Source organism: Stegodyphus dumicola, chromosome 6 (genome assembly GCF_044657685.1).
Source record: "Stegodyphus dumicola isolate Sdum_Otavi_A_Nest chromosome 6, ASM4465768v1".
In the NCBI taxonomy this organism is placed as follows: domain Eukaryota; kingdom Metazoa; phylum Arthropoda; class Arachnida; order Araneae; family Eresidae; genus Stegodyphus; species Stegodyphus dumicola.
In genome coordinates this window covers 58,921,350-58,949,324 of record NC_140773.1, presented here as the reverse complement: position 1 = coordinate 58,949,324, position 27,975 = coordinate 58,921,350, and the positions used below count along the sequence as shown (strand labels likewise).

The 27,975-nt window shown below is 34.0% G+C and overlaps 1 protein-coding gene and 1 pseudogene across 3 annotated transcripts in view; one reads left to right on the top strand and one right to left on the bottom strand.

The window, feature by feature from the left end:
• Positions 1–794: 794 nt before the first annotated feature.
• Positions 795–27,975, bottom strand: part of Polr1B (RNA polymerase I subunit Rpl135) — a 168,501-nt gene continuing 141,320 nt past the window's right edge. For all 3 annotated transcript variants that reach the window (XM_085818338.1, XM_085818339.1, XM_085818340.1), the window contains exons 23-26: positions 27,734–27,859; positions 17,139–17,266; positions 14,620–14,784; positions 795–1,118 (exon numbers count right to left, since the gene is read on the bottom strand). In XM_085818338.1, the coding sequence (XP_085674464.1) occupies positions 891–1,118; positions 14,620–14,784; positions 17,139–17,266; positions 27,734–27,859 (647 nt within the window). In that variant the 3' untranslated portion in view covers positions 795–890. The remainder of the gene's footprint in view (positions 1,119–14,619; positions 14,785–17,138; positions 17,267–27,733; positions 27,860–27,975) is intronic.
• On the top strand, positions 9,903–9,980 carry LOC146996751 (small nucleolar RNA SNORD36; annotated as a pseudogene).

Genomic DNA, 27,975 nt, shown 5'->3' with positions numbered 1-27,975 from the left:
GAGGAATCATGCTTGAGAATCTTCAATTTTATTTAGCATGCACTCTCGCTCATTGTTTATGATACTCTCACACTTTTCACAAAAAACTCTCAGTCGAGAGGTGCACGTGCAAATTTCTAGTAAGCAGGTATGCCGACCAGATGCTATGCCAGAAAAATAAAAATACAGGGGAAGTCTATTTAACATCAAGTAAATGGCTATCTCGCTAATTTGGCGAGATATTCCCAGCTAGTAATGCTTTTGGCAACTAATTTTTGTCGTCAAACTGGTTCGATTCCTTATCACCATAATAAGTGTTGTAATTGAATAACTATAATTGATACTCCATGTAGTTGTAATCGTAACTTGGCCCTCTTATGCCTTCCAATAATTTTGAGATGAAGAAAATATTAGAAATCCCACAGCGGCTGGGAGGAAACCATTCAAGATCGATGACAGCATCAGTTCGAGTATCTGTTGTAGCTGTTAGTTCAGCATGATGTGGAGTACTTGATATTTTGCAGGTTAGCTTCGTTCTTTAAATGCACTTTCCATTTTATTGTATTTAATATTTTTAGCAGTTTGAAGCATTACTACTGATTGTACTCTGTGATACTGTGACCTGTATGAATATTTATGTGGATAGTTTCAGAACTCTGAAATGTTTCTTTTGATAAAATAAATTTTATCAAATCTGTCATCAGACCTGTGTGGATTCAATCATTTACGAATCCATACACATAAAACAATATGTATTAAAAATTTAACAGAACACTCGCGTAGTTAAGAAAATAAAATGCAAAAACACTGCAATATATAATGCAAATATTTTATTATATACAAATTAACACTTGTACACAAAATGACACAATAGGAATAAATTATATTTTTTAAGAATGGGTGGAAAATTTTCATTCTCCAAACTTTCCAATTTTTAAATGAATACTAATGTTCATTGCAGCTAATTCAGCACACAGATAACGAAAAACGAAGGGAAGCTCTATAAGTACAACATTTTCACCTGTTTCACAAAGTTTGCAAATATGCTCACTTGGTAAACAGTCCACTGGAGTGAAACAACTTTCTTGCTTTTCACACAGTACTGATAGTATATTTCCACATTTTGTGCAGACATATTGCTAAAAATGAAAGAAAAAAATATATATATATATATAACAATTATTCTTATAATAATAGACATTTTGATAAAATCACTTTCATTAAATTTTCCAGAACACATTAAATTTAAATCATTTTATAACTGGCACCATTAATTTAAAACACTCTCACTAAACATTATAATGTATAATTACTCTCAAAAAAGGGGGGAGAGAAAGAAAGAAGCCTTATTTAATTATTTTAGAAATTATATTGTTATATAAGATATAAGTTGGAATATTTCCCCACCTATTTCTCCAGTTGATACTATTCCTTAACTATGTAAATGAACAGCACTTTTGATAATACAGGGAATTAGGTTCTGCGAATAAAAACAGATACCTACAGTTATTTCAGTATAACTGCTGTCACCAGTTTGCGTGCAAATAGCATTTTAAAAGTGAAGTTTTTAAAATGTATTTAGTAGCACATTAAAAAAATAGAATTAAAAAGCAATATAAATTTTTATAAGATTAGAAATTTACCAAATTTGAATTTTTTTGTTTCATTAACAACTTATTAAACTGATCAAATATAATGATTGCTGATTAATCATTAAATGCTCATGTTGCATATGATTTACAAATTTATTTACTTCGATGCCCAAGAGAGCAGATATTTATCAGATTAATAATATAAGAGTCCAAACAGAAATGAATTAATAATTGCTCCATTTTTCTGGCCAACTTCATATAAAAAACTCGGTCATCGAGTTCATATGCAGTGTAACAAAGTTTAAGTCACAAATGGAAGTGGTGATAGAACTTTCTAAAATAAACAACTTTCACCATATAATGTAGGGTAGGAAACAAATGGTGAGGTGCAAGAGGGTGCTTTCTCTGGAGATGAAACATTGCCTTTCGCAGAACCCATCACTCAGTTGCTATGCGTTGCCAAAAATGCAGTGATACTAGAATGCACAATAGGCCTCATAGCCATCTTATGTATGGGGATGCAAACGGCAGTGCAACAGAAGCGGTAAGACTTACCAGAAGCAATATCTAAACATTATGTGCTGCCTTATCTGGGAACATTTCAATGCTTGCTTAGGTAAGTCTTGGAGATGGGCTTGTTCCACAGACAAAAACATGATGCAGGTCTACAAACGAAGGCGAGAATGATAAATCGAATAGAGACAATCCTTGAGGCAGTGAATGGCCAGCCTAAAGGAAGCATACAAGCAGTAACTCATAACAAAGGGGTCAACTATATGATAGTATGGTATGTGTTGCTGAGGAAAGGTAATTTCTTTACCAAGTTGATCTTGAGTTTAAACCATCACATCTTCCTTACATCATCAAAACAAACTCTTGAAGTTCTGCAGCAATTAAAAAAAATAACTCCATAAAACTGAGCTATTTAAATAAGAAGTATAACTAACTAAGAAAAACTAAGGCCTATCATGCTAGCATTCCAGCCCCCCCCCCCAAAAAAAGAAGACGATTTGGCCAAGAAAGATAGTCCTTGAGATTTTAAAGAAGTTTAATTTGTTCCATGGTCGAGCTCTTAAATAAAAATTTGCACATCTCAAATCAATTTCCCCATTGAAATTAACAGAAATGTGATTAAATTGTTGCAGCCCCCAAAAATCATTCCAATTTGTTTGTTAAATGTTCTCAACATAAGAAATATATATTTATAATGAACAAATATTGTATATAAACAAAATAAAGCCTAATAATATAATTCTATTAATGAAGCCTAACAAAAGATACTGTTGCGTGCATACAGGTTCATAACAGATTGAATGCACAAGTCTGATGAAAAGTTAATAAAATTTATTCTTATCAAAGAAATAAGACTAATTGCTGAAATTTTTCCTCACAGATAGATATTCGTACAATATCACAATATCACATAGTACAATATTACAAACTACTAAAATGTTAAATATGAGGGGTGATCCAAAAAAAAGTTTACAAGGCAAATGAAAAAGTATTTATTAACAATAGAAACAAGATACAAATGGGAATCAAGAGACACATCTGGCTTTCACTTTTCCACATAATCGCCACACCTGTTTGGGCCTTTGTCAGAATGTTCGACCAACTTGTTTATCCCGTCTTGGTAGTAATCAGGGCCCTGCTCATTGAGCCATTTCTCGGCAGCTGTTTTCACTGCATCATCTGAGGTGAACCGTGTTCCAGATAAGTATCGTTTCAACGCCAGAAAAATGAAATAGTCACTTGGAGCCAAATCGGGGCTGTATGGGGGGTGATTCCAGACCTCCCACTTGAAACTTTGCAGCAATTCCTGAGTCTGGCGAGCTGTATGTGGCCTGGCATTGTCATGCAGAAGAATGATGCCTTTGCTCAGTAATCCAGGCCGTTTGCGTCAGATGGCTTTACGCAATTTCGTTAAGGTGACACAATAATGATCGGTCTTAATGGTATGGCCACGCTCCAAATACTTGATTAGGATAACACCAGTCGTATCCCAGAAAACGGTTGCCATCACTTAACCGGCAGAGAGTGTGACCTTAAACTTCTTCCTCGTTCCTCGTTGGTGATCCAGCGTGTTTCCACTCCATCGTGGCTCTTTTGGATGTGAGGGTGAGGTGATGAAGCCATGTTTCATCATCGGTAACGATGCGATCAATGAAGTGTTGGCTGTCTGAATGGTATCGCTGAAGAAATGTGAGGCTGCACATCATTCGACTGGCCTTATGCTCCGCGGACAACGCACGTGAAACCCAGCGGGCACAAACTTTGGAATATCGCAACCCATCGGTTATGATACGCTGAAAGTTACCATAACTCAGGTCCAACTCTGAGGCAATCTCATGCACAGTTACTCGTCGATCCCTTTGGATGATTTCTTCAACACGTGCTGTGTTGATATCCATCCTTGAAGAACTTGGACCACCGCTCGCTTCCATATTGCTGTTTTCCACATGCTCCCTGCCTGCTTGATAAGAACGACACCATTTCGCTACCAGTTGTCTACTCATTGCTTTGTCCCCGTATACCTCAATGATTTGTCTGTGAATTTCGGATGCGGCCACATTCTTGGCCCATAAGAATCGAATTACGGCTCGCACCTCTATGCGAGACCACTTTTCTAGACGTCGTGCCACTACTGTCGCTCTTAAGTATCTGCGTACTGACGCTACTTACTCATAGAACCGCTGTAAGACAACTAGTGCGATCTGTCAACCACCCTGAGTGGAAATATTCGCTCCACAATTATTACGTTTCAAATGCTTCTGCTTGTAAACTTTTTTTTGGATCAACCAAAAATAGAACACAATCCAAAACACAAAGAAAGCTAATCCAATCTCATCCCAGAGTCACTAAAATCAATCAACGACTAAGTAAACAACTGAACTGAGAACTCTCCGGCTTTTATAAGCTTTTTAATCTTGCACGAGAACATTCTGGTTTTGAGGTTTCTGGTTACATTGTAAACTAAATACAAAATCAGTAACAATACTTATAAACAGATACATAGATAGAAATAAACAGATAAATAAACACAGAAATAAACAGATACATACATATCAGTCTAGTATATGACAAACCTATTAAATTTTCCTCCCTCATTTTTGCCAAACTTTTTTTTATTCTTCAGTGGTTGTTTTCTTTTTTGCCATGCATTTGTTACTTTCATCAGAAGGGTGTTTCAATAAAAACTTGTCCAAAGAGCTTTATTTCTTTCTCCCATTTGGAATGCTTCTGAAATGACTTAGGCAAGTGTCACTAAATAGTGTTGCTGCATGTCCAGTTGCAACTTTTTCAGTCTGTTTCCTTTCAATAAAGTCTGAAACATTTTCCCACTCTTGCAGAAATTCCATTTGTTGCTGCATCTGCAGTTTCATCAACTCCCCCATTGTCAGTTCTTCGGATTATGTGGTGACAAGCTCTTTGATATCTCCTCATCCAATTCCAGGCCCACAGACTTTCCAAGATACGCAATCTCCTCCTGCATTTCTGTTTCAGGTTTAAGCCCATTTCAGTCCAACATCAGACCACAACATTTTCCATGTGGAGGTCAAAGTCCTTTCCCTAACCCCAACCAGCCCATATCAATAATTTCGAGGCATATGACAATGTTATAGTGATTCTTCCAGAACTCTTGAAGGGTGAGATTTGTGTTCTCCATAACCTCAAAAGAAATATGTGTTTGGTAAAAAGGTTCTTGAAACTGGAGGAGTGGGATAGGGGTAGATAAGGCTGGTGTTGGGTGGAAGGTAGAAAAACTTTAATAAATTTGAACTTCTTGAGGATGTTGCCAAGGACAAGAAGGGCTTGAATGGGTAAGTTATTGACCTCAATATATTTTTTAATGGCAGGAACAAAGACCAAGTTGATCCACTTCACAAAACATTTTCTGATGACCCATGGCCTTTGAGTTTGTCATCCACATAACCAGTAGCTTGTCTTTTAAAACCTTATGCATCTTGAAAGCTCTGGGGTTTTCTGAGTGGTATATGAGCAGTGGCTTGATATTATAGTGGACATCCACATTTTCACACAGTGTGAGAGTGAACCTATCCAGCGTGAGAGTCAACCAACCTTTTTGTCACCTCGTATTTTCTTTTATTCTGTAAGCTTTGTTCGGCACCTTCTTGTCACAGTTGAACACTAGTTGGAGGATGTATCCTTGTACTCATGCCTTCTCGCAAATTATAGTCTCTGTCAGAGGATCTCCAGTGAGCTGCTTTTTAACTACAATAACAGTAGATTCTCCATCTTTTCGTGGACAGAGTTACAAAACTTTGAAATAATTTTAATGCCCTTAACTTAAGTTATAGCCTTTATTGACTTCTATTGCTTCAGAATGGTATATACTGTAAAAGTTGCAGAATCATACTGCATTTTCAAGATTTTATTCTTATACCTTGCTCATGTTTGTCTATTAATCACGCTTAATTTTACAGATTTCACCCAATTTTTTCCCTCACAACCATTCTTTACACTCATCCTCTTCGAACTTATTACATGACAAATAAATTAGCTAAATAACCGTGTCAATAAAAAATGCAAAATTAAAAACAAGATAAAAATGCTTCTGTGGTGAGTCTGAGCAGTGGAGACGTAACAGCCAGTTTGCACTCACAAGACCCGCAAATCTGATTGGTGGTTCCGATTTGTAAGTGTTGCATGCACCAGCTGCTGTGATATCTTCATTGATAGCTCATATCTCAAATTTTGACTTGTAACTCAGGCCAAAAACTGGATCTAGCGACTGCTTGTATCTCGAGGTACCACTGTAAGACAAAAACTGTCCACTGAAAGAAAAAGCACTGGCATCAGCAAAATGACATAGATTTTCCACAATGCATAACATTTGCATTTTGGTTCCTCCAACACAGCGTACTGCATCCACTGTTCTGTGTACAGGCAGGGCTATGTCCACATGTGATGGCAAATTTAATATGAATAACAATCATGTGTGGGCCACAATAAAGCTGCATCCTACACATTCGAGATACTGCCAGCAAAGGTTTTCCATGAATGTGTGGGCAAGGTTTATTCTCGATCACTTAACTGGGCTGTATCAGACCACCTGCAAGGACAAAAATACTACATCTTCCTTCAGCAGGTGCTGCCTGATTTACAGCAAAATGTGCCAGCATATGTTAAAAAAAATATGTGATTCTAACATGATGAAGTAGCAGAACATTTTTTCTGGATTATGCACAACTGGACTGACCACAAAGGGCCCATTTCTTGGCATCCCAAGTCTCCCACTCTGTCCTGCCAAGATTTTTCTCTGAAGACAGATAAAAAGCATAGTTACGAAATGCCTATCCAATTAGCATCACTCATTTCAGCATTTGTTGTAAAGTTTTCAATAATAAAAATCCTTATTGTATTCTTCATTTTCACCAAACGGGCTCCCTCTCTCAGCTTGACACTTACTTTCTCACCCCATATTTTATGGTGAAAGTAGTTTGTTTTGGAAAGTTCTATCACTCTTTATATTTGTGATCATTAGTTTTGTTACATTCTGTATAATTAGATTGCCAGTGATTGAATTTCGACCATACTTTAAAGAGATAATTTTAAATATATTGGACATAAAAACCTTCCAGAGATCTAAAAGCTTATTACATAGCACATTAATGCTTCAGAATGTAAAAATATGTCAAATAATAATTTTGATATTCATTTCTTGTAGAATCTGAATTTAAAAAAGATTTTGGGATAAAATTTTAGGTATCAAGATGCAGCCAAAACAAAGTTTGACACTTAATCAATTCACCTTTATATAAATATTTTTACAAAGGAGTTTCATAGTTCTCCGGTAGCATTTCATCACAAATTCTTTTCACATAATTATAGATATGAAATGTATACTCTGCATATGAAAAGTGGGCTGAAACATGGTTCAAAACATTTACTTGGCTCAAAATACTAACTTTTCTGCTATTTTCTGAATGAAGTCTTACTTTTATAACTGGACTTTATATATATTATTGCACTCAGTTTTATTTATTCATTTATAATTAAAGAAGTTTATTATTACATATTGTAAGGCACTGGTGCCTTCTATGAAGAACGAGGACGCCAACAGCAGTGAAATGCAAGGGGGGAAAAACAGTAAAATGGACCATGCAAATTTGGTGCCAGAAAAATGAAATATTAGAATAATGGTGTCATAAAGTTAGCTTGTCTTTACCTTCAGATTACAAATTGTATATTTGGAGACTTCTAAAGGTAAGAATTTTACATTGTTTATGTTAAAGTGGATAAAATGAAAATGTTTATTAAAAAGGTCAGAGCTTTCAGATCATCAATCACAAGCACTGTAAACAAAGTAGATGATGCTATAAAAAATAATAGTGAAACATTTACTAGGAAATTCTTTAGCATTATTAATTGAAAAAGAAATGCATAATTTAGATGAAGAAATTGTATCTTTCATAGATGATGAAAAGAAACTTGAAATGGAAATTGATAGTTCTATGAATTATAAAGATAAAATAATTTTATGTAAATCTAGGATAAATAGATACACAAAACAAACTCGGTTGCTAGGTTAACTGATTTTAAAAGTGAAAAATCATCAAGTTCGTCTTCCTAAATTAGAGATTTCTAAATTTTATGGTGCCGTCAATCAACGGATAAATTTTCGGGATTCATTCAAAATTGCGATACACGATAATGCTGCCCTTTCGAAAGTAGAAAAATTTAATTACTTGAAATCCTACTTAAGTGGAACTAGCCACAATGCCAATAAAGGTTTTCCAACATCTGAAGGAAATTACGATGCAGCAATACAAATTTTAGATAATAGATTTGGAAAATGCGATGTATTCATAAATGCACATATACAAAAACTCCTAAATCTCCCTCCCATTTACCTATCAAGCGGCTTTCTAAAATTTAGAAAATTATATGATGCTATAGAAATACAGGTTTGAAGTCTTTCTTCCTTAAATGTTAATTCCAAAACTTATAACAATATGTTAATCCCAGTTTTATTTAGAATTATTCCAGCAGATTTAGGATTAAAATATGGTCATATGAATGAAGATGAGACATGTTTCGATGTAAATAAATTTCTAGAATTTCTCAGAAAATTACAACCTCGAGAGAGAGCAAATGCATTAAATGCAGACGATAGAATGGCTACACAAAGTCAAAAGTTTCAATTTAACTCCAACAAGCCATTACAAACAGATGTAGATCATTATCATCAGCAATGTGAATATAAACAACTGACTAATGAGAAGCCTTACACTGTATCGTTCGTGTCTAAAATATGTATATTTTGTGATTCACTAACCAAGGATGCAGGAAAATGTTCAAAAATCGACATAGTCTTCAAAAGAGAAAAACCAAAAGGACAGGGCTGGTCTTACAAATGCTTCAGCATGAAGCATACTGTGATAGATTGCAGGCTACAAATTCATTGTAAATCATGCAGTAAATCTCATCGTACTTCTTTATGTAATTCTGAAAATCAAAATACTGTTTACCAGAGTATCGTAAAAGACCATGTGGAAGTGTGATATTAAAATCTGCATTTGGACAGAAGGTTAATGCACCTTTAATAAATGTAAATTTAGTGATGAGTTCACAACCAAATACACTGTATGCACCTGTTACAGTCATGTGCCCTACTTTTGGTAATCTAGTACATAGAAGTACTGAAGTTTTAGTGCTTATAATGAACTGATTGCATCTAAAGGTAATTTTGAAAGTTGTGTTAATAATATTCTGAATGTTAATGAAATACAACGGTCTCATGAAGATATTCCTGTTAATTCTGATGAAAACGGTGAAGGTGATTTACTGCAAGTCCATCAGAAAGAAGAGAAAGATGCTGATTATTGAATGTGGTTGAAAGGCCAAGAAAAGGAAGCACCAAAAGATGTTAAGAAAGAAATGTCCTTTTTCAAGAAGTTTAGGAATGATCCAAACATTGGATGAGAATAAGAAATTTTTGAGAGATTTTATTTTAGATAAGATGTACAAAGGAAAATATACAATTCCAACTTATGAAGAAAGAGCTATTGCAGTGCTGTGATGATGAAAAAGATATAAAAAAGCAAGAGTTGTTGAACTTAAGTGTAATTTCCGATTTCAAGAGCTGGATTCAAAATTCATTAAATGATATCCAAGGATGATTGAAAATTCTCTCAAGACGTGTTGATAATAAAAAAAGAAGATGCCTGAAGAATACATTGAAAGGGAAAAAAGGAAGAAAGAGCAGAAAAGAGAACTAAAATGTTCGAATGCTTTAAGGGGTAAAGAACTTTTTAAAATTTTTAATAAAAATTTTTAAAGAGCCTGGCCAAGATGAATTGAACCTTGATGAATATGATATTGAAAGTGATTTTGATCCTGAAAAACATGACCAGAAAATGAAAGAGCTTTTTAATGATGATTATTATGCTATTCAATGAAAAGAATGTCCAAAATTTCCATATGATGAGGAACTTGATAATAAAAAATGGGACCATTGCATTGGGCCAAGTAAAAGTGATGACTGTGGTGAAGAACAGCTTGAAGAAAGTGTTTCTGAAAGATCACGTGTTGATGTTACAAACTCTAAAAGTTATTCTAAATCAGAGTTTGAGAAAGAAATGATTGAGTCAACTCACAGAGGAAGGATAAAAGTTAAAAAGAAATCCCTTTTTTACAACAGTAATTTCTAAACCTAAACCAGTTTTTGATCCAAATGGCAAAACATTTGACGACTATTTGAATGGCTGCTATAGATTAGATTATGAAGATATAATTAGTGATATGCCAATCAGATTCACACGAAGGTAGAAAGTGAGAAATGACTGCCTGTTGATGAAATTCTTGCAGCTGATGACAGATAATTAAATCTTGTTTTAAATACTTATGTTCGTATTCATACATGATTAATTATTTTTTTTTAAGTACTGTTCCTTTAGTCGATTTCAAGTAAAGTACTTTTTTTTAACACTGTTTGAGCACCTAATTAAATGGGGAGGTGTGAGGCACTTGCACACTCTATGAAGAATGAGGATGGCAACACCAGCGAAATGCAAGGGAAAAACCCAGTAAAATGGACCACACAAAACGATTACGATTATTATATTATAATTCAAAATGGATCGTGTGCAGAATGGTTTAAAAATAACACAAAAATCTTTATAACAGTTTCTAAGTTATCTGTACATTACAGTTATACTGGATTACTCTGAATAAAAATGTTTAGCCCCAGTGTGCGTTAGCATATGTCCTGAACAAGTGGTCAGCTTGTCACAGGACACCCAGTGTTTATTCCCCAAGCGAACTTGGTACTCATTTTATTGACCCAAGGGATGGAAATCAAGGAATGAAAGGCTGAATTGACCCTGCCCAGCCCAGGGTTCGAACCTTGCACCTGTGTTGCTGCTGTGCAATGCGCTAGCCACTGTGCCACCGGGCCTTTAATATAAAATATCAGAACAAAATTTACTGGTGGGATATAAAAATGATACACTTAAAAATAGGGAAAATATGAGCATACAAAAATTATATTTCTACATGCATCTAAATGCTGTTTAAAAGAAATGGCATTATTTATAAATTAAACAAAAATTTTCTTGTCTGATGACATAAAAAGATTTGTCATATTTGTCTTGCCCTATACCTTCAGGCACATTATCGAATTCTCTTACGTCATCACCATCATTGTTACTCTGATTCATAAATAAATAATCATCTTCATTTCCATCTAAATTGTTCAATATACTACATTTTTTGAAGGACTTTTGAATTATATCTGGTTTAATTTTATTCCATGCTTTTATTATTCACTCACACACTTTTTATAGACTGGCATGACACATCTGAGCTCTTTTTTTTAAAATTTTTTTCCTAGTTTCTTGCTTGTCTTTGATGTTCTCTTAAAAATCAAGGCTGCAAATGACTACAGAAAGAGAAAACATTTAACAGCTAATTCCGTGAATTCATTCGGATCAGAAGTGCATTCTTACCTCAAATAATTTTCCCCTTTTCTCGAAACCTCAGAAAACATTCTTGTGCACACCTGTATTGAACACAATGCACCTTCTTTGAAGAATTATTTACCTTCTCAAGCATTTCTCCACACATCCCTTCATCATTTGTCATTTTAGTTCATCCTAATACCAAGGCCAGGGCCTAATACCAAGCAATTGTGCAAGTGCAGTCTTGTCTAGAATTTGTTGAGGGGTGACTGTGTTAAAATATTATTAACTTATTTTCCTATTTATTTATTAATTAAAATAATTATTGAATATGAGTGCTACTAATAAAAGAAAAATAGACTTCGAAAACGAGAATTTCAAGATCGCTGGGAGATAAGATTATTTATTTATTCTGAACAAGAATAGCAAACCACAGTGTTTGGAATGTTTACAAATCATAGCTGTGTGTAAAGAATATAACTTGAAGCACCATTATCTTTCCATGCATGAAAAAAATTATCATTCGTACACGCGAGACATGTGCTTGGTTGTGTGATTATGGCAAAGCCTCGTATACACGTTACGCACGGGGAAAACCCCGAAAACACCCATGCAGCCAGCCCGTTCGTGGGATTCGAACCGCGGACCAAACTACCAGTGTTCAGTGACTTTACCGCTCGGCCACTGGTGGGCTTACACGCGAGACATAAAAATACCACTAGTGAAAAAATGAAAAAGCAGCTGGATAACAATTTATTTTAATCAAGAAGCAAAATTTCAAGAAGCATCTGTAGCTGCATAGTTTGAAGTTTGTTTAGAAATAGTAAAGGCAAAGAAGCCATTTTGGATGGAGAATTCATTAAAAAATGTGCCATAAAAATGGCTCAAGCATTTAATGACAACGAAATGGTAAGAAAATTTCAAACAGTATCACTTTCTCACCAGACTGTAAGCCGACATGTAAACGAGATTAGCATGCATGTCACTAATAAATTAGAAAACCTAATCAATAGTTGCTGCTATTTTTTTGGTAGCATTGGATGAAAGCACAGACATTTCCGATAACCAAGTCAAATGGCCATCTTTATAAGAACTGTAAATGAAAACTATAATTATTCAGAAGAACTTTTAAAATTACAATCATTATACGGAACAACAAAAGGTGAAGAACAACAAAAGATATTTACAAACAATTAAAATGTTCAGTAGAGCAGTATGGCGGATTTGACAAGTGCACTGCTATTGTAACCAATGGTGCTAGAGCTATGATGGGCAAAAATATTGGGCTTGCGGAACTTCTGCAAAAAGAAGGAATAACATGTCGTATGTTACACTGTATTATCCATCAGGAGGCATTATGTGGTTTATCCCTACAACTAAAAGGCATAATGGACAAGGTTTGCAAAATTACTAATTTAATTCGCGGCGGAAATCGTTCTCTTACACACCAAAAATTTAATACATTTTTGGATGAATTGGAAACTGAGTATGGAGATCTGCTTTTACATAGTAATGTTCGTTGGTTAAGTGCTGGAAAAAGCTTGAGGAGATTCTTTATACTCCGAAAAAAGTTCATCTTTTTCTCACAGAAATTGCCATCGATGAAAATTTAACAGCAAATTTAGTTGATAAAAATTTTATTTATTCACTTGCTTTCCTAACAGACATTACAAAGTATTTGAATATTTTGAATAAATCCTTGCAAGGACAAGAACAAACTGTGTGTTGCCTTTATAAATATGTTACTGGATTTAGAAACAAATTAAAATTGTTAAGGTTTAATTTGGAACAAAATAATTTATTTCATTTTGAATCTTGCAAAGAGATCTATGAAGAAATGAAGGAATGTAATACAGAAGCGAATTCTAAAATATTTCTACCATAATTGGATATGCTAATTACAGATTTCAATGAAAGATTTCCTCAATTTGATGATCTTAAACCGTCTATTGATTTATTTTGTGATCCAATTAATATTGATATCAACTCTGTTGATCTTAAACATCAAATAGAATTATGCGACCTGCAGGCTGACCCATTTTTTACATCTCGGGGAGTAACTGGAATAGAAATATTCAAATTTTTAGATAAAGAGAAATATCCAAAATTGAGAGATTTTGGACTTCAAATTGTATCAATGTTCAAAAGTACATATATCTGCGAGCGTGCATACTCCGATATGAAATATACGCATGGGTCAAAATATAGAAACAGTTTGAAAGATTCCACTCTTGAAGATATAACTAGACTTGCCTGTTTGATGTGGACATAAAAGATATTGTTGCTAAACAATTATGGCCACAATGTTCTCATTAATATATTACGAATATTTTAAAGTTTTCTTTTTAGAATAAATAAAATATTTTTTAATTAACATAAACTGACTTTTCATTTATCAACCTTCTTGGCCCCCGAAATGTTTGGTGAAGAAAATATGGCCCGCAGGCTATGATAAGTTGGACAGTGCTGCTCTAAATTAAAGTAACATACACAAACTTTGTAAATGATAACAAATCTACAACATTTGGGGTGGGGGTTAACTAAATCATCAAAAAAAAAAAAAAAAAAAAAAGGATGAGAGAGAGAGAGAGAGAAAATTTTGATAGACTTTGTTTGGTTATATATTAATATGAAATGATGCAGAAAATATAAACCATTTATTACAGCTTCCTTTTTCTGTCTGATAAAGATCAGTTATTTCAGTGTCAGCCAACTCTGCAACATTATATTTACTGCCTTCAAGATGGAACAAAATAGGATTCCAGAAGAGTTCTGATTGATTAAGAACTGAATGGATCTGAAGGATATATGTAAAAGTATTCTAGATGACAGGACAAATTTTTAGAATATGCATATATCCTCAAAATTGTTATACTCTAATGGAGTTGTTAAACAACATCAGTACGTGTACATAAGCCTCGAGGGAGAAATTCTAGAGATTTGGTGCGGCACATTGAAATTTTGTACTGATTATATCAAATTTCTTCAAGTTCTTTTTGAAATAATATATTAATATAAAAAAGAATTTATGGTTTAATTACATCATAATCATAACAATAACTTACACTATAGCTAAAAGTATAATAAGAAAAAAAATCCACCAAAAATTGCTTGCAATCACTTACTTGAGCAGCATCAGAGCAGCTATAAAGTCTGTCAAACAAAAGTATGGATGCTCCATGAGCAATCAGAGAGTCTCGTTCCATCTCTCCAAATCTAATACCACCATCTCTCTTACGGCCTTTCACTGGTTGACGAGTTAGAGATTCTAGTGGACCAGTTGTCCGAACCTTAAATGAAAGATTCAGTTATAATTTTATTATATAATTAAACTGAAAAAAAAATTCACAAATTTACTTCCACCATAATTCACTTATCCAGCAAAGGCACACTGCAGATCTTGATTTTAAACCATCATCACATCTTTCTTACATCTTCAAAACAGAATCTACGCAGTGATTATAAAAAATAATCCTACAAAACTGATCTATCTAAATAAGAAGTATAATCAACAAAGAACAACTGAGGCTTTTCTTGCTAAAAATTAGCATTCCAAGAACAAAAACAAAAAGCTATTTGGCCAAGAAAGAAACAAGACAAAAACAGCACAATGGGAAAAAAAAAAAGCACTGCCAATATAAAAATGGCAAATTAGGTATTTGTAACATGAAAAATAAAACTATTTAAAAAAAATCTAATATACAAGGTCCAGCTATTAATTTCCAGGACTCATGGTATAACTCCGAAGAAAAAAAGGTTAAACACATAACCATTTAATATAATTTAAAGTAATCCCCATCCGCCGTAATGCATGTCTGTGCTTGGCAGTACAAATTTCGGAAAGAAATTTTAAAGTCCTCTTTTGGAATGCTCTTTAATAGTGATGTTACAGTTTTCTTGATGGCTTCGACATCCTGAAATCTTTTTCCCTTCAGCGAATTTTTTAGCTTAAGAAACAGGAAAAAGTCTAAGGGTGCTAGGTCTGGAGAGTATGGTGGATGCTGCATTTCAGCGACACCATGCTGGGCTAAGAATCGCCTCACAGGCAACGCAATGTATGGGTGGGCATTGTCATGCAGCAGCCAACTCCCATTTTGTTGAAAATGAGGCCTCACTCTACGAATTCGTTTTCGAAGTCAGTCAAGAACTTCTGTGTAAAACTGTCCATTGATAGTCATGTTAGGAGGAAGAAATTCATGATGAATGAGTCCATCACAATCAAAGAAAGAAATTAACATGACCTTGATTTTGGACTTTTCAAATTGAAAATTTTTCTGCCTTGGTGAACTTGGAGACTGCCATTTGGAGCTTTGACACTTGGTTTCAGGGTCATATTGATAACACCAAGACTCATCTCCCATTACTATCCTATCCAGGAACGCAGGGTCAGCATCAGTATTGTCGATAAGTTCGCCACATGCGTCCAGTTTCAATTGTTTTTCTTCATCCCTTAAATGGTGAGGAACGAATCTGGAACAAATCTTGCGTTTACCTAGGTCTTGCGTCAAAATTCGCCGAACCGTCTCTTTGTCCATGTTGAATTCATTGGCAAGTACTTGAATAGTCAATCAACGATCACATTTCACCATCTCACGAACTTTTTCAGTTGCTTCCAGTGTGCGTATGGACTGCGGCCGACCTGTGTGTGTATCATCTTCCGACGCTTTCGCACCCATCCCGAAAGCGTTTAAACCATTCAAAAGTTCTTGAGCGGGATAATGCTTCTTCGCCGTAAACTTGTTTTAACATTTTGTAGGTTTCCCCAGCTGTCTTGCCCAATTTAAGCAAAATTTAGTGTTAATTCTTTGCTCCATTTTCACTTAGACAATAGGAATTTAAGAGCTACATTTTAATGCGCCTTTCCATGAAAACCACTTATTTTAGAATGGCGCCAATTGCACTGCACATGCACAAGAAAACGCTCTTCAATATAATCATTAGCGCCATCTTCCGACTTTTCGTTCTCCTACAGTTATGTCAGTCCTGGAAATTAATAGACGGGAATTTTTATTTATTTTGTGTACACACAAAATAAATAAAAATTATATAACATAAACATGGTAAGTATTTTTAATCTCTAAAATAGTATATGGCTGATTTTTATAAGATGCTAAAAACTTTAATCGAGTCATCATCTTAAAAAGTTTTTGGATTAGGAATTATCCAGATGCTTCCTTTATTGTGGCTTGAAAGAAAGGAAGTGCTCTTGTGTCTACATAATTTTTGTTTTATAATAATATTAGAAATGGTGCATCTACTATTGTAAATTTTAGAACATCAGTGGAAATTTTATATCTTTGACTATTTGAATCACCATAGTGCCATTACAAGTATTAATGCTAACTCACAGTATTCTTTGAATATAAAAGAATGTTTGAAAAAAGCTAAGTAATCCATAAAATATTTTTGCAGCTATTTGTAATGATCAGTTATTTTGATAATAACAATATAAATAAAAATAATATATATACCCTTGAAACAGTGCCATAAGAAATTATACCACTTACATATCTTAGCAACTCTATGTGCAGAATATAAATAACTTTCAATGCAAACTTGATAATCTTAATAACACGTTAGTTAATATGCATAATTAGACACACACATTATAAACACACACTCACAAATGAAGAAGTATGAATACCTGATACTTATCAGCAACCATATGCCTTAATCTTTGATAATATACAACTCCAAAGAAAATATCAGCCTCGAGTTCCCGTCCATCTACACCACTGTACATTCGCTCAGTTCCATAATAATCATAGCCAGCTTCATATGAGATATAAAAAAGAATGAAATAATAAACTAATGAATAAATTATAATAAATTATAATAAACTAATCACTAATGAAATAATAAACAATAACAAATTTTGAGAAAAACTGAAAAAAAGATTATATAAAACTGATTATTCTGCTAAATTTCATATTTTAATAAAACTCTACAGTAAATAAAAGATTGGGCATTTCCAAATTACATTTATAAGATAAGGAACACAAACACCATTTTAGAGAGATAATACAATGTAGTACCACAGGGTTTGTGCATTGACCATTATTTATACGTGTTTTCCCAAGACTTTGCTGTTCTTTATAAAGCTATCTTTGCTTTTTTTTTTTTTTTTTAAATCACAGAATGATTAAAAAAACATCTGACGAAAATGCTGAGGGGACCACAATAAGTAGATTTTGTAATGGAATGTATAAGCAGAAATGATACAGTGAAGTAATACAGGTTGCTGTAGAAAAATAGATGAAAGAGTTCTGCTGGAACAAACTGCTATTCCCTGTGCAAATTTTGAGTGGCGTGCACCTTTACAGAAATGCAGAACTTGCCAATATGCATTTTTATACATGGTGCTGCGGCTAGAATACAGTGTTTACATGAAGTAGGATACAGGATGATTTCCAAGTGCTTCCTTTGAGTGGCTGCTTCATTTTCCTCTAGAACCTCACAGATAAAATACATGTCCATACACTCTACATACCACTCGGAATTCGTACAAGGAATGATGACATATACTAGCAGAATGCTTTTATCTGATCTCAACATGCCATTTCTACACAACACACGTTCCAAAACAAAATCTGTTCATTTCAATCCCATATACCTACCTTTACATATCTGTGTATAAATAAAGAATTATAAAATGCGAAAAATTATTCTGCAATTTTAACCACTCAATCTTGAAATCTAAACACAGATAACTTTTTTTAAAATGATCTTTACCAAACTTTATTTGTTAATAAATACATTCAGGTGTTTGTTATTGTTGAAATTAACTTATTAGCAATCAGAGAGGAAAACTTTACTACAGTCCACTTAATTTTAAAACAGCTTCCCATGAATTCAATGGCAACAGAATTTGATGATGATTAGCGATTTGGCTATAAAACCTTTCTAAAATGGTGCTACTAAAGAGCAGTATCAAACTTTCCTTTCAATTATCATACATAGAACTAAAAAAAAAATGTTTTAAAACTCAAAAAATCTTTATTAGTTATAAAATGAATGCATTATTTTAGATTTTACTAGTAAAATTTATTACATTTTTATTAATAGTTTTTCACATTAATCTTTAATTAGAGTTCAGACAACTGTAGTTTAAAATAATTCACTCTCTGAATTTTAAAAACATATATTGCATTAATATGGCCAACTGAAAAAAATCTTCGGAAATGAAAGACAGAATTGCTGCTTCAAAATAAACACATAAAGTACATTAACCATTAAAATCATTCTATAATATAGGCCACATATAACAGAATATGTATTGTTAATTACATGGATAAAACATACTCCACTGGCAGAGAGTGGTTTGTAGGACACTGACAAAGTTTCTGAAGAATTTGTTATAATTCAGCAATGTGAGAATCCTGCATCACATTATACACATCCACATATAATTAAATTCACATCAAACATGCTGCAATATGACTGCTCTCATGGCTTGCACATTATATCATCATATAGTTCCTGAATGGAACAGGATGCTAGGTAAACACTGTTTTTACTTTCTGGTACAAAATAAAGCAAGTACAAAGTATTGGAATCGCGAAAATTTTCAGGCATTTATATTTCAATGAAAATATCCACCTTGGCCACTCTTAAATCCATTTGAACAGAATTTCTGCATGACATCTATACATATGGACAGAATAAAGGACTTTCCAAAACGGATTGTAAAATGGATTCGGAAGAGATTCTTTTCATGATGTTTCTACGTTTGTATGTATCTCGCATAACTCGAAAACGAGTCGACTCAGAATCTTGATTGGATTATTCAATTATGACAAAGCACACAAGAGCTATCTGCCTAAAGGGAGGGATGCCTTCGTGGAGGGCTTTCTAAGGGAAACTGGCTTGTATACACATTACACATGAGGAAAACCACCTCAGAATCTTGAAATTTTGTATACAGGACTGTTATAACATGTAGTCGTGCACCCTCCTTTTTTGGCTGCAATCTATATGCACATATATCTATCTATATGTGTAAGATACAAAATATATAAATTAAAATTATAAGATAAAAATATGTAAATCAAAATTATAATTTAAATTATCAACAGTCTTTAATTCCCCTTCTCTATTCTAAAAATCATAATAACGTTTCTGGACTGTGTCATTTCTAGATAAATCCATCTCATATGGCTTGCATAATGCTGATGATATAGTTAATTCAGAACCTACACTCAAAATTTCAAGAACCAAAATCTTTCTGTTCTAAACAATCAAAACCAAAACCTTCTCTTGGTGAGCTCACATACTGGATAATTGTGCATTTATTGATGAATTTAAGCCAAAATCTGGATATTAATCTGTCATGTGATCTGAAATGCAATCTGGTATAAAAGGTCTTTGCACAATCTCTCTCTCTTTAACTTCAACTCTGCTTCTATGCCACTTTTTGGTTCATCACTCTTTTTTTTTTTTTTTTTTTTTTTTTTTTTGACTTGCTAACTATACCATTACCTAAAATGTGATACTCTAGATGAAATCGTGCGGTGTGTATTGTCCATGATCATGCACCGGGAAAAATATGTTCTCAATTATTAGTTCATGTCCAGAAATAAAAATTATGTTCATTTCAGCAACTCTGCCTACAAGTCACTCCTTCGCTATGCATCATCAAACTCCAGAAAACAACTGTCCAAATCTGTTACAGCTACCGACCAATCATCAAACTGATTACAGTTATTGTTATTACAGTAGAAGTCCAGAAATCCGCAGAGCTTGAGACCAGAGGTTGTGCGGATTTTAGAATTTTGCAGATTTCAGGACAGAAAAGATAAATCATAATATTCAGATTAAAAGTGCAAAATAAATAAGGCGTATTAGATACATTTAAGTAAATTATTATATATATTATTGCAATAACTTATTATTAAATATATAAATTGATTATATTATTAATTGTATTATTATATGTACATAACATCGAGGTTTGCCGATTTCGCCTCATGCATGGTTTTGGATTAAGGTGTTCGAATCACTGTTGCCGTAAAACTTCAACAGCTTATCTTCATTTTTCCGTATATCATACACAATCGTGTCACAATTCCATACAATTCTGCTATTAACCGAGGAGTAGCACCTGCTTCCATCTTTTGCAGAATTTCCATTTTTTCCATTACCGTCAATGCAACATGTTTACGTTTTTTAACGTTGCAAGCAGTAAAATCATGAGTGCATTTCTTATCTGTAATTGCATTAAAAAGGGCTGAAATTTAAAAAATAAAAAAGGCTAAATATTCTTAATTTATCCACAAAATATCCAGATAAAAAAAGAAGGCAGCACCAAATAATCTCGTGAAATAACAAAGCTTAGAAAATATAAAATGTGAATCGTGAACTTGAAAGAAGAGTTGAGTAAATCATCTGTTTTTTTTTTTTTTTTTTACCTCGATGCAGATTAGAGAGGGAAAAAACAATGTCAATAATGTCAATAATTTGGTATTTTCATTATGACTCATTATTATTCCGTAATTATGATGTCATTATTCGGTAGATATTTTTTCTTTGATATTTCGTACTCATTGTTGCGGTTTCCAGAACCTATAAACTGAATGTTTATGTTTTGAGAGGCAACGCGGATTTCAGGAGTTGGTGGATTTCAGGTCGGCGGATTTTCGGCATTTGACTGTATTACATATATACTCACTCTATAATCTGACTCGGTGAGCTCAGGGTTTTTTTTTTTGTTTTTCCCTTAAATTTTTACATGTCAGGAAATTGCGGAATTTTTGCTGTAAAAGTGATTGAATTATATTATTCTTATGCTCCAGTTATGGTTTTTATACCTTTAATCTGCAATCTAGTTGTTCTAAATTTAAAAGTTGTTTAAGTGGTACAAAGTCTGTAGGTCTTCCTGCCTGTTGGCCAAATTGCTTGTTTTTGCTCTAACGCTTTCTTAAAGCTGTATTTGATGTTTTAGGTTTTTACTTCCTTGGTACGAAGTAAAAAGGAAGTATTGTAATCACGAAAAGTTTCAGGCAGCATATTTCAACGAAAATATCCATTTTGACTGTTATCGAATGCAATTTAACGATGTTTTTGCGTGATATCTGTACGTAAGGACAGAATAAAAGACTATTTTCCTCCAAAAAATTATAAAACTGCTTTAAAATGAATTCTGAAGAGAATTTTTCGTGGCATCTGTAAGAACGTATGTATGTACGTACGTACGAAGGTTGGAACTTTAATAGTGGCAACTATTTATTTACAAGGAATACAAAAGTGATTCATGTCACCATGTTTTACAGTCCTTCAATATAGTCGCCAGCACTGTGTACAACCCATTTCCAACGATGTGGAAGTCGCACAATACCTGTAGCAGCACCTGTTTTGTTGATAGTTTGAATGGACCGGTCTACTGCCGCAAGAATCTCAGGAACAGTTTGGAAGCGAGTGCCAAGAAGTGGTTTCTTCATCTTAGAAATTAAATCATAGTCACAAGGGCTTAGATCTGGGGAGTATGGTGGATGGTAAAGCACTTCCCGGCCCCATAGCTTGAACAAATCAGTCACAGCTTGTGCTGCATGCGGCCGAGCATTGTCATGCAAAATGAGAGGAGCGTTCTGCAGAAAGTGTCGCCGTTTTTTTCTCAAAGCTGGTCGGAGATCGTGCTCCAAAAATGAGCAGCAATACTGCGCAGTGATGGTCTGCTGTGGGGAAACGGTATGTGTTAGGATGACACCATCACAGTTCGTACACGAGAATCACCATAACTTTCACATTGCTGGGGTTCTGACGAAATTTCGAATGTCGTGGTGACCCGTGATCACGCCATTCCTTTGATTGGCGCTTCAGTTCTGGCTGGTACGATAGGGCCTAAGTCTCATCCAGCGTAATGATACGGCGTAAAAAAGCATCTCCTTCGCGCTCATAGCGCTCCAGGTGGGTTCGGGCAGCATCGTATCGTAGCCATTTCTGCATTTCCGTCAATTGATATGGAACCCATTGTGAAGCAATTTTTCTCATGGACAGGCGTTCCTTCAGAATGTGCATCACAGTCGTATGCGCTAATCCTGTTTGTCCGGCCAGCTGACGAATCATTTGGTGGCGATCACTGTCCATTAGTGCGGCAACAGCTTGCACGTCTGCATTGCTGACACTCGGACGACCTGGCCGCAGCATGTCTGCCACATTTTGGCATCCTTCGTTGAATGCTTTCACCCATCTTGCTACGGTTCTGTAAGGCAATGCAGATTCCTCGCAAGCCTCTCGAAGCCCTTGATGACACTGTCGTGCTGTACGACCTCTGGCACATTCAATTTTTATCCAACATCGTTGTTCTTGTTTTGAAAACATCCTAACAACACTTACTCTAGACCGCGAGCTAATACAAGGATCCGTTCTTCGCGTCACTTCGCATGTGTGTGATGTGTGCAGGACGAGTCTTTTTGCTGCGAGGTAAGGTAGGTAAGTAGTGTGGTATACGCAATATTCTTTGGTTTTGTTGCATAGCGTTTTTCAGCTGTGTTGCCACTATTAAAGTTCCAACCCTCGTATCTCGCATAACTCAAAAACCAGTAGCCTCAGAACGTTGAAATTTTGTATATAGGACTGCTATAACATGTAGATGTGTACCTCGTATTATATATATATCCACTCTGTTACCCGGCTTAGTGATCTCAGTTTCTTTCTTATATGTTTGTAAATTGTACATTTTTTGCTTTAAAAATGATTGAATTATGTTGTTCTTATCTTCCGGTTAAGATTTTTATGCCTTTAGTAAATCTGTATTGAATATTTTTAGAATTATCAACAATTTTAAAGTTGTTTAACCTGTTAACTGGGGAATAAGCTTTCAGTAAAATCGTTTCACAATGGGGACTTTTTCCTTTGCAGTAATTTCAGCACATCGCAAGGAATAAATAAAAGAAAAATTAAATATTAAAATTAAACATTTTTAATCCGGAAAAACAAATTAATTGAACGAATTTAAACAATTATTTCGTATGATATTCCCTAAAGCAATGCGGCATACACAAAGCAACATTGCAGTCGGGACACCAAAATCTCGATTCTTTCCTAAGACCTTTGGAATAGCATAATTTGCATCTCCTTGTTACATTTACTCTTGAAGAGTCGGATGGTACATAGTCTGCAAATGTCTGAAATGTTTGAAATGTCTTTCAAAGAGTCGAGATGGTTTTGGTGTCAAAGATGATCGTCCTGTACTAGTAGACGGCAACTGCGATCCGTCTCTATATTTTTCAACACTTTTTCTACAGTTTCGATAAGGAAATGAAGCCTATCTAGGTGACCGCCATCTTTCTTGCATAAAAGATATGCACTCAAACCCACCATGTCTAGTGCATGTAAAAATATCTTATAGTGATACTTTTTTACTTGGTTTCTAGCGATTTCATAAGTTTTCATTTGTCCATCAGCAAGATCAACTCCTCCCATATTTTTGTTGTAGTCAGCGATAACTTCCGGTTTTGATCTCGTTTTCCTTCGTTTTTCTATTTCTACAAATTTATTGTCATGGATAGTACTCAATATAATTACATCTTTTTTGTCTTTCCACTTCATAATCATTATTTTGTCTCTGTACCTAGCAATATGTTCATCTTTTTTCAAAACACAATTTTTGATATCAGATGGTATTCTCTTTCTATTTTTTCGGATTGTTCCTACAACATCGGTTTTTCTTCTGCACATCTTCTCAGCTAGATCAGTACTAGTGTACCAATTATCGGGGTATAGCGTATATCTTTTATCCAACAAATCGTGGCACAATTCAAGAGCAATACGATTTGGTCCCTGTTCTTCTGGATAGTTTGAACCATACTGTGTGTCTTTACCTGTATATATAATGAAATCACTTATGTATCCGGATTTACTTTCACATATCTTATACAATTTAACACCAAATTGACTTCTTTTCGATGGAATGTACTGTTTCCAAGACTGTCTTCCTTTCCATAGCAAAAGAGACTCATCTACAGATATTTCCTTATCTGGTACGTATAACACCTTGAATTTGTTTCTCAAATAGTTAAAAATGGAATCGATTTTGTAGGTTTTTTTGTTGCACACTTTTAGATCGAAAGCATTGTTATCACTAAAATGTAAAAATTTTACTAACAGTTGGAATCTTTTTCTGACATAATTTTATAAAAAAATGGAGTCTCCAGACTTTCTCGCTTTGTGAAATAAAGCCGATAAGAAGGTTTTCCTATTATTCCTCGCAAAATTTAAGTTGTGCAAATTTGGAGTGTTATCACAATTTATGAGCGGACAAGTGTTTCCATTGATCGATTTTTCTTGAACAACGGTCAAGTGACAGATTGCAAAAAAAATTTAAGAAAAATTTCGTCATGCCCATTGAAATAGTCTTCCCAGCATGACGAAACATTTCGTCATACCCATTGAAATACTCTTCCCAGCATGACGAAACATTTCATCATACCCATTGAAATAGTCTTCCCAGCATGACGAAAAATTTTGTCATACCCAGTTAACAGATTAAGTGCCGCTAAGCCTAATAATTTTTTAGATGGCGGTCATTGCTTGTTTACATTTGAAACAGCAGGATAGTGGATTTGTTGCCAATCTACAGAAACTTAGCTTCACAACAACAAAGATAACGCCTTCATTTATTATTGCGAATTAAATCATGCTTAATCCTTTCTGGAATTTTTTCGAGGAAATAAGTGTTTAAGATTTACTTTGAATTTTTAATACAGATATTTTGAGTTTTTATGTATTTTTGCCTTGTCGCGAAGTGAGAACAGAATTAATTGAATGAGAAATACTCAAACGTCTGTGAAAAACTGTTTCCTTTTTATTTTATTTGCTTAATTTTTTTTATAGATCGTTCTAGCTTTATTATAGTATTTGAATAGAACGTATGGCAACGATTAGATAATTCTTTAACTGATATAAATTTTGTGCATTCTGAGTTATATGAATGAAATATAATAGTGTTAATTGAACCTAGCTCCAGAGTGTCGCTATGGTAAACAAATAGAGTGAATTTTAAAGAATGCATTTATTCTATTAAGGTTTATGCGTTGTCGGCGAAGTAGATTTAATTCAATCCAATAAGTTTAAATGAAATGCCAGAAAAAATGCGTATAATTTAATATTCCGTACAAAGAAGTCATGTGGTGTACACATCAGATTTTTTAATGAAGATGTTCCATATTTTTGTGTATTTTTCTCTCGCTGCGAAGTAGGAACTGAATTAATTGAATGAGAAATATATCTCTAATGAAATTTGAAGAAATACGTTTAAATGAAATGCACGAAAAAGGCCATATAAGGAAGTCATGTGGTGTCTACATTATTACTTCCTTCTATGAAGTAAAGGAAGTATTGGAAACACTAAAAATTTAGGATAAAATATCCACCAAATATTCATTTTGACAGTTCTCGAATCCATTTGAACAAGGTTTCTGCATGATATCTGTACATGTGAACAGAATAAAGGACTCTTTTTTTCCAAAAACGACTGAGAAGATAGTTTTGTTGTGAGGTCTGTACATACATATGTATGTATTTCACATAACTCAAAAACAAGTAATCTCAGAACCTTGAAATTTTGTATAGAGAACTTCTGTAACATGCAGCTGTGCACCTCCTTTTTTGGGTAGCATTCAGTGGCAACAAACATATATATATATATATATACACACACACAATTGTTATCTGGCTCTGTGAGCACATTTTTTTTTTAATTTTTATATGTTGGTAAATTGCGCATTTTTTGCTTTAAGAGTGATTGATTTATGTTGTTCTTATGTCCTGGTTAAGGTTTTTATGCTTTTAGTAAATCCCCATGTAATAGTTGTAGAATTATGAACAATTTAAAAGTTGATTAAGTGGTGCCATGCCTAATGAAATCACCATTTGCTTACATCTAAAACTCTTAATGGAATAGTGAATTAAGTAAGATTTTGCACCAACTTGTGTCCATTGGAACCAAAAGTTAATTTGCAATTTTGTACATCGAAAATTTGGTCTTCCTGCCGGTTGGCCTAATTGCTTGTTTGAGGTTTTTTTTTAAATGAAGATAATGAAATAAGTTTAAATAATATGTACAATTTAATAAGCCATTCAAGAAAGTCATGTAGTGTGCACATCTAATTTTTATCTTTATTATGCAAACACCTTTTTTGTAAATATCTCTGAAATATGGAGCAAGTACAAAGAAAATGGTAGTAAATATCCAGACACTAAGCATCTATTCCTAATCAATCAATGCAGACATCAGACTGCATTTACAGGCAAAAAAGCAACTGACTACTGGATATATTGCAGGTCCAAATAAAAATTAATCTCAGTTCACAGTTCATCAGATTCTACTGGATATGGAACTCTGCACCAGATGCCCCTCTTATATTGTGTGGCTCTGCTAACTCAGCATTATCAACTTTCAGACAACATTGGCCTTATGAACACCATGAGAGGACTGTGCAATAATGGAAAAGAATTGCCTGATCATATGAATCATGATTTCTTTCACATTACATTCATGCACAAATCAGATATAACGTTTTCCCTGCAAACATTGATTAACACATATACTCCACAACATAAGCTGACCAGTGGTAGAGGTATTACAAATTGAGTGACGGTTCCATGGGTATCTCTGAGACCAGTAGTTGTAAAGTTTGTTATGACAGCTGTGATCTTTGTCAAGATCATTGCTGACTACTTATACCCTTTCATGATCTTTTTCTTCACCACCAGATAATAAGACTCAAGTAAGATTCTTTGTCATATTACCAGAATTACACTAGAGGATTTGAAGAACATAATGATGAATTTCAGTTGTTTTGATTTCCTAACTCATTGGGAATTAACCTTATTGAGCTCATATGGGATGCCATGGAGTACTAGCTCAGACCTCAACAATCACCTCTTTGTGATCACCTTTGCCAGCAAATCTAATATAATAAATTTCTAAATATTTAGAAAAGGCTTGCAGAATGTATGCCATAATAGGTTACAACTGTTGCATAAATCATGAAGCAAAGTCTATTAACAACGTGGTTACGTTCTGAATGATCAGCACATAACCGATCAGCGCAATATATATTTTTCAAATTAGATTTATGTATAAGTTACATTTCAGTAAGAAATTATGGAACAAGGAATTTATAAGTAATAATCTGTGAGGAAATTTCACAATTTGCAACCTTCCCATTATACAAAGAACATGATACCTATTATACAAGAATTTTGTTTATTTAACTGTACGATTAAATTTCTACTTACCCTTTTTTAAGCATTCTGAAAAATACTGCCATGCAGGTCGATCTTCTGAATATGTAAATGGAGTTGCATCATAAATTTTACCACTTAATGCGCCAGCTTTACCAGCCATGCTTTCAATCATCATACCTACAATTCAGAAATAATTTTATCCCAAAACAAGTGAGCAAACATTTTAAAACTATAAAAACTGAATAATTTTTTTGGAGGGTCGAGATATATACAAGTATATTGATTAATAAAAA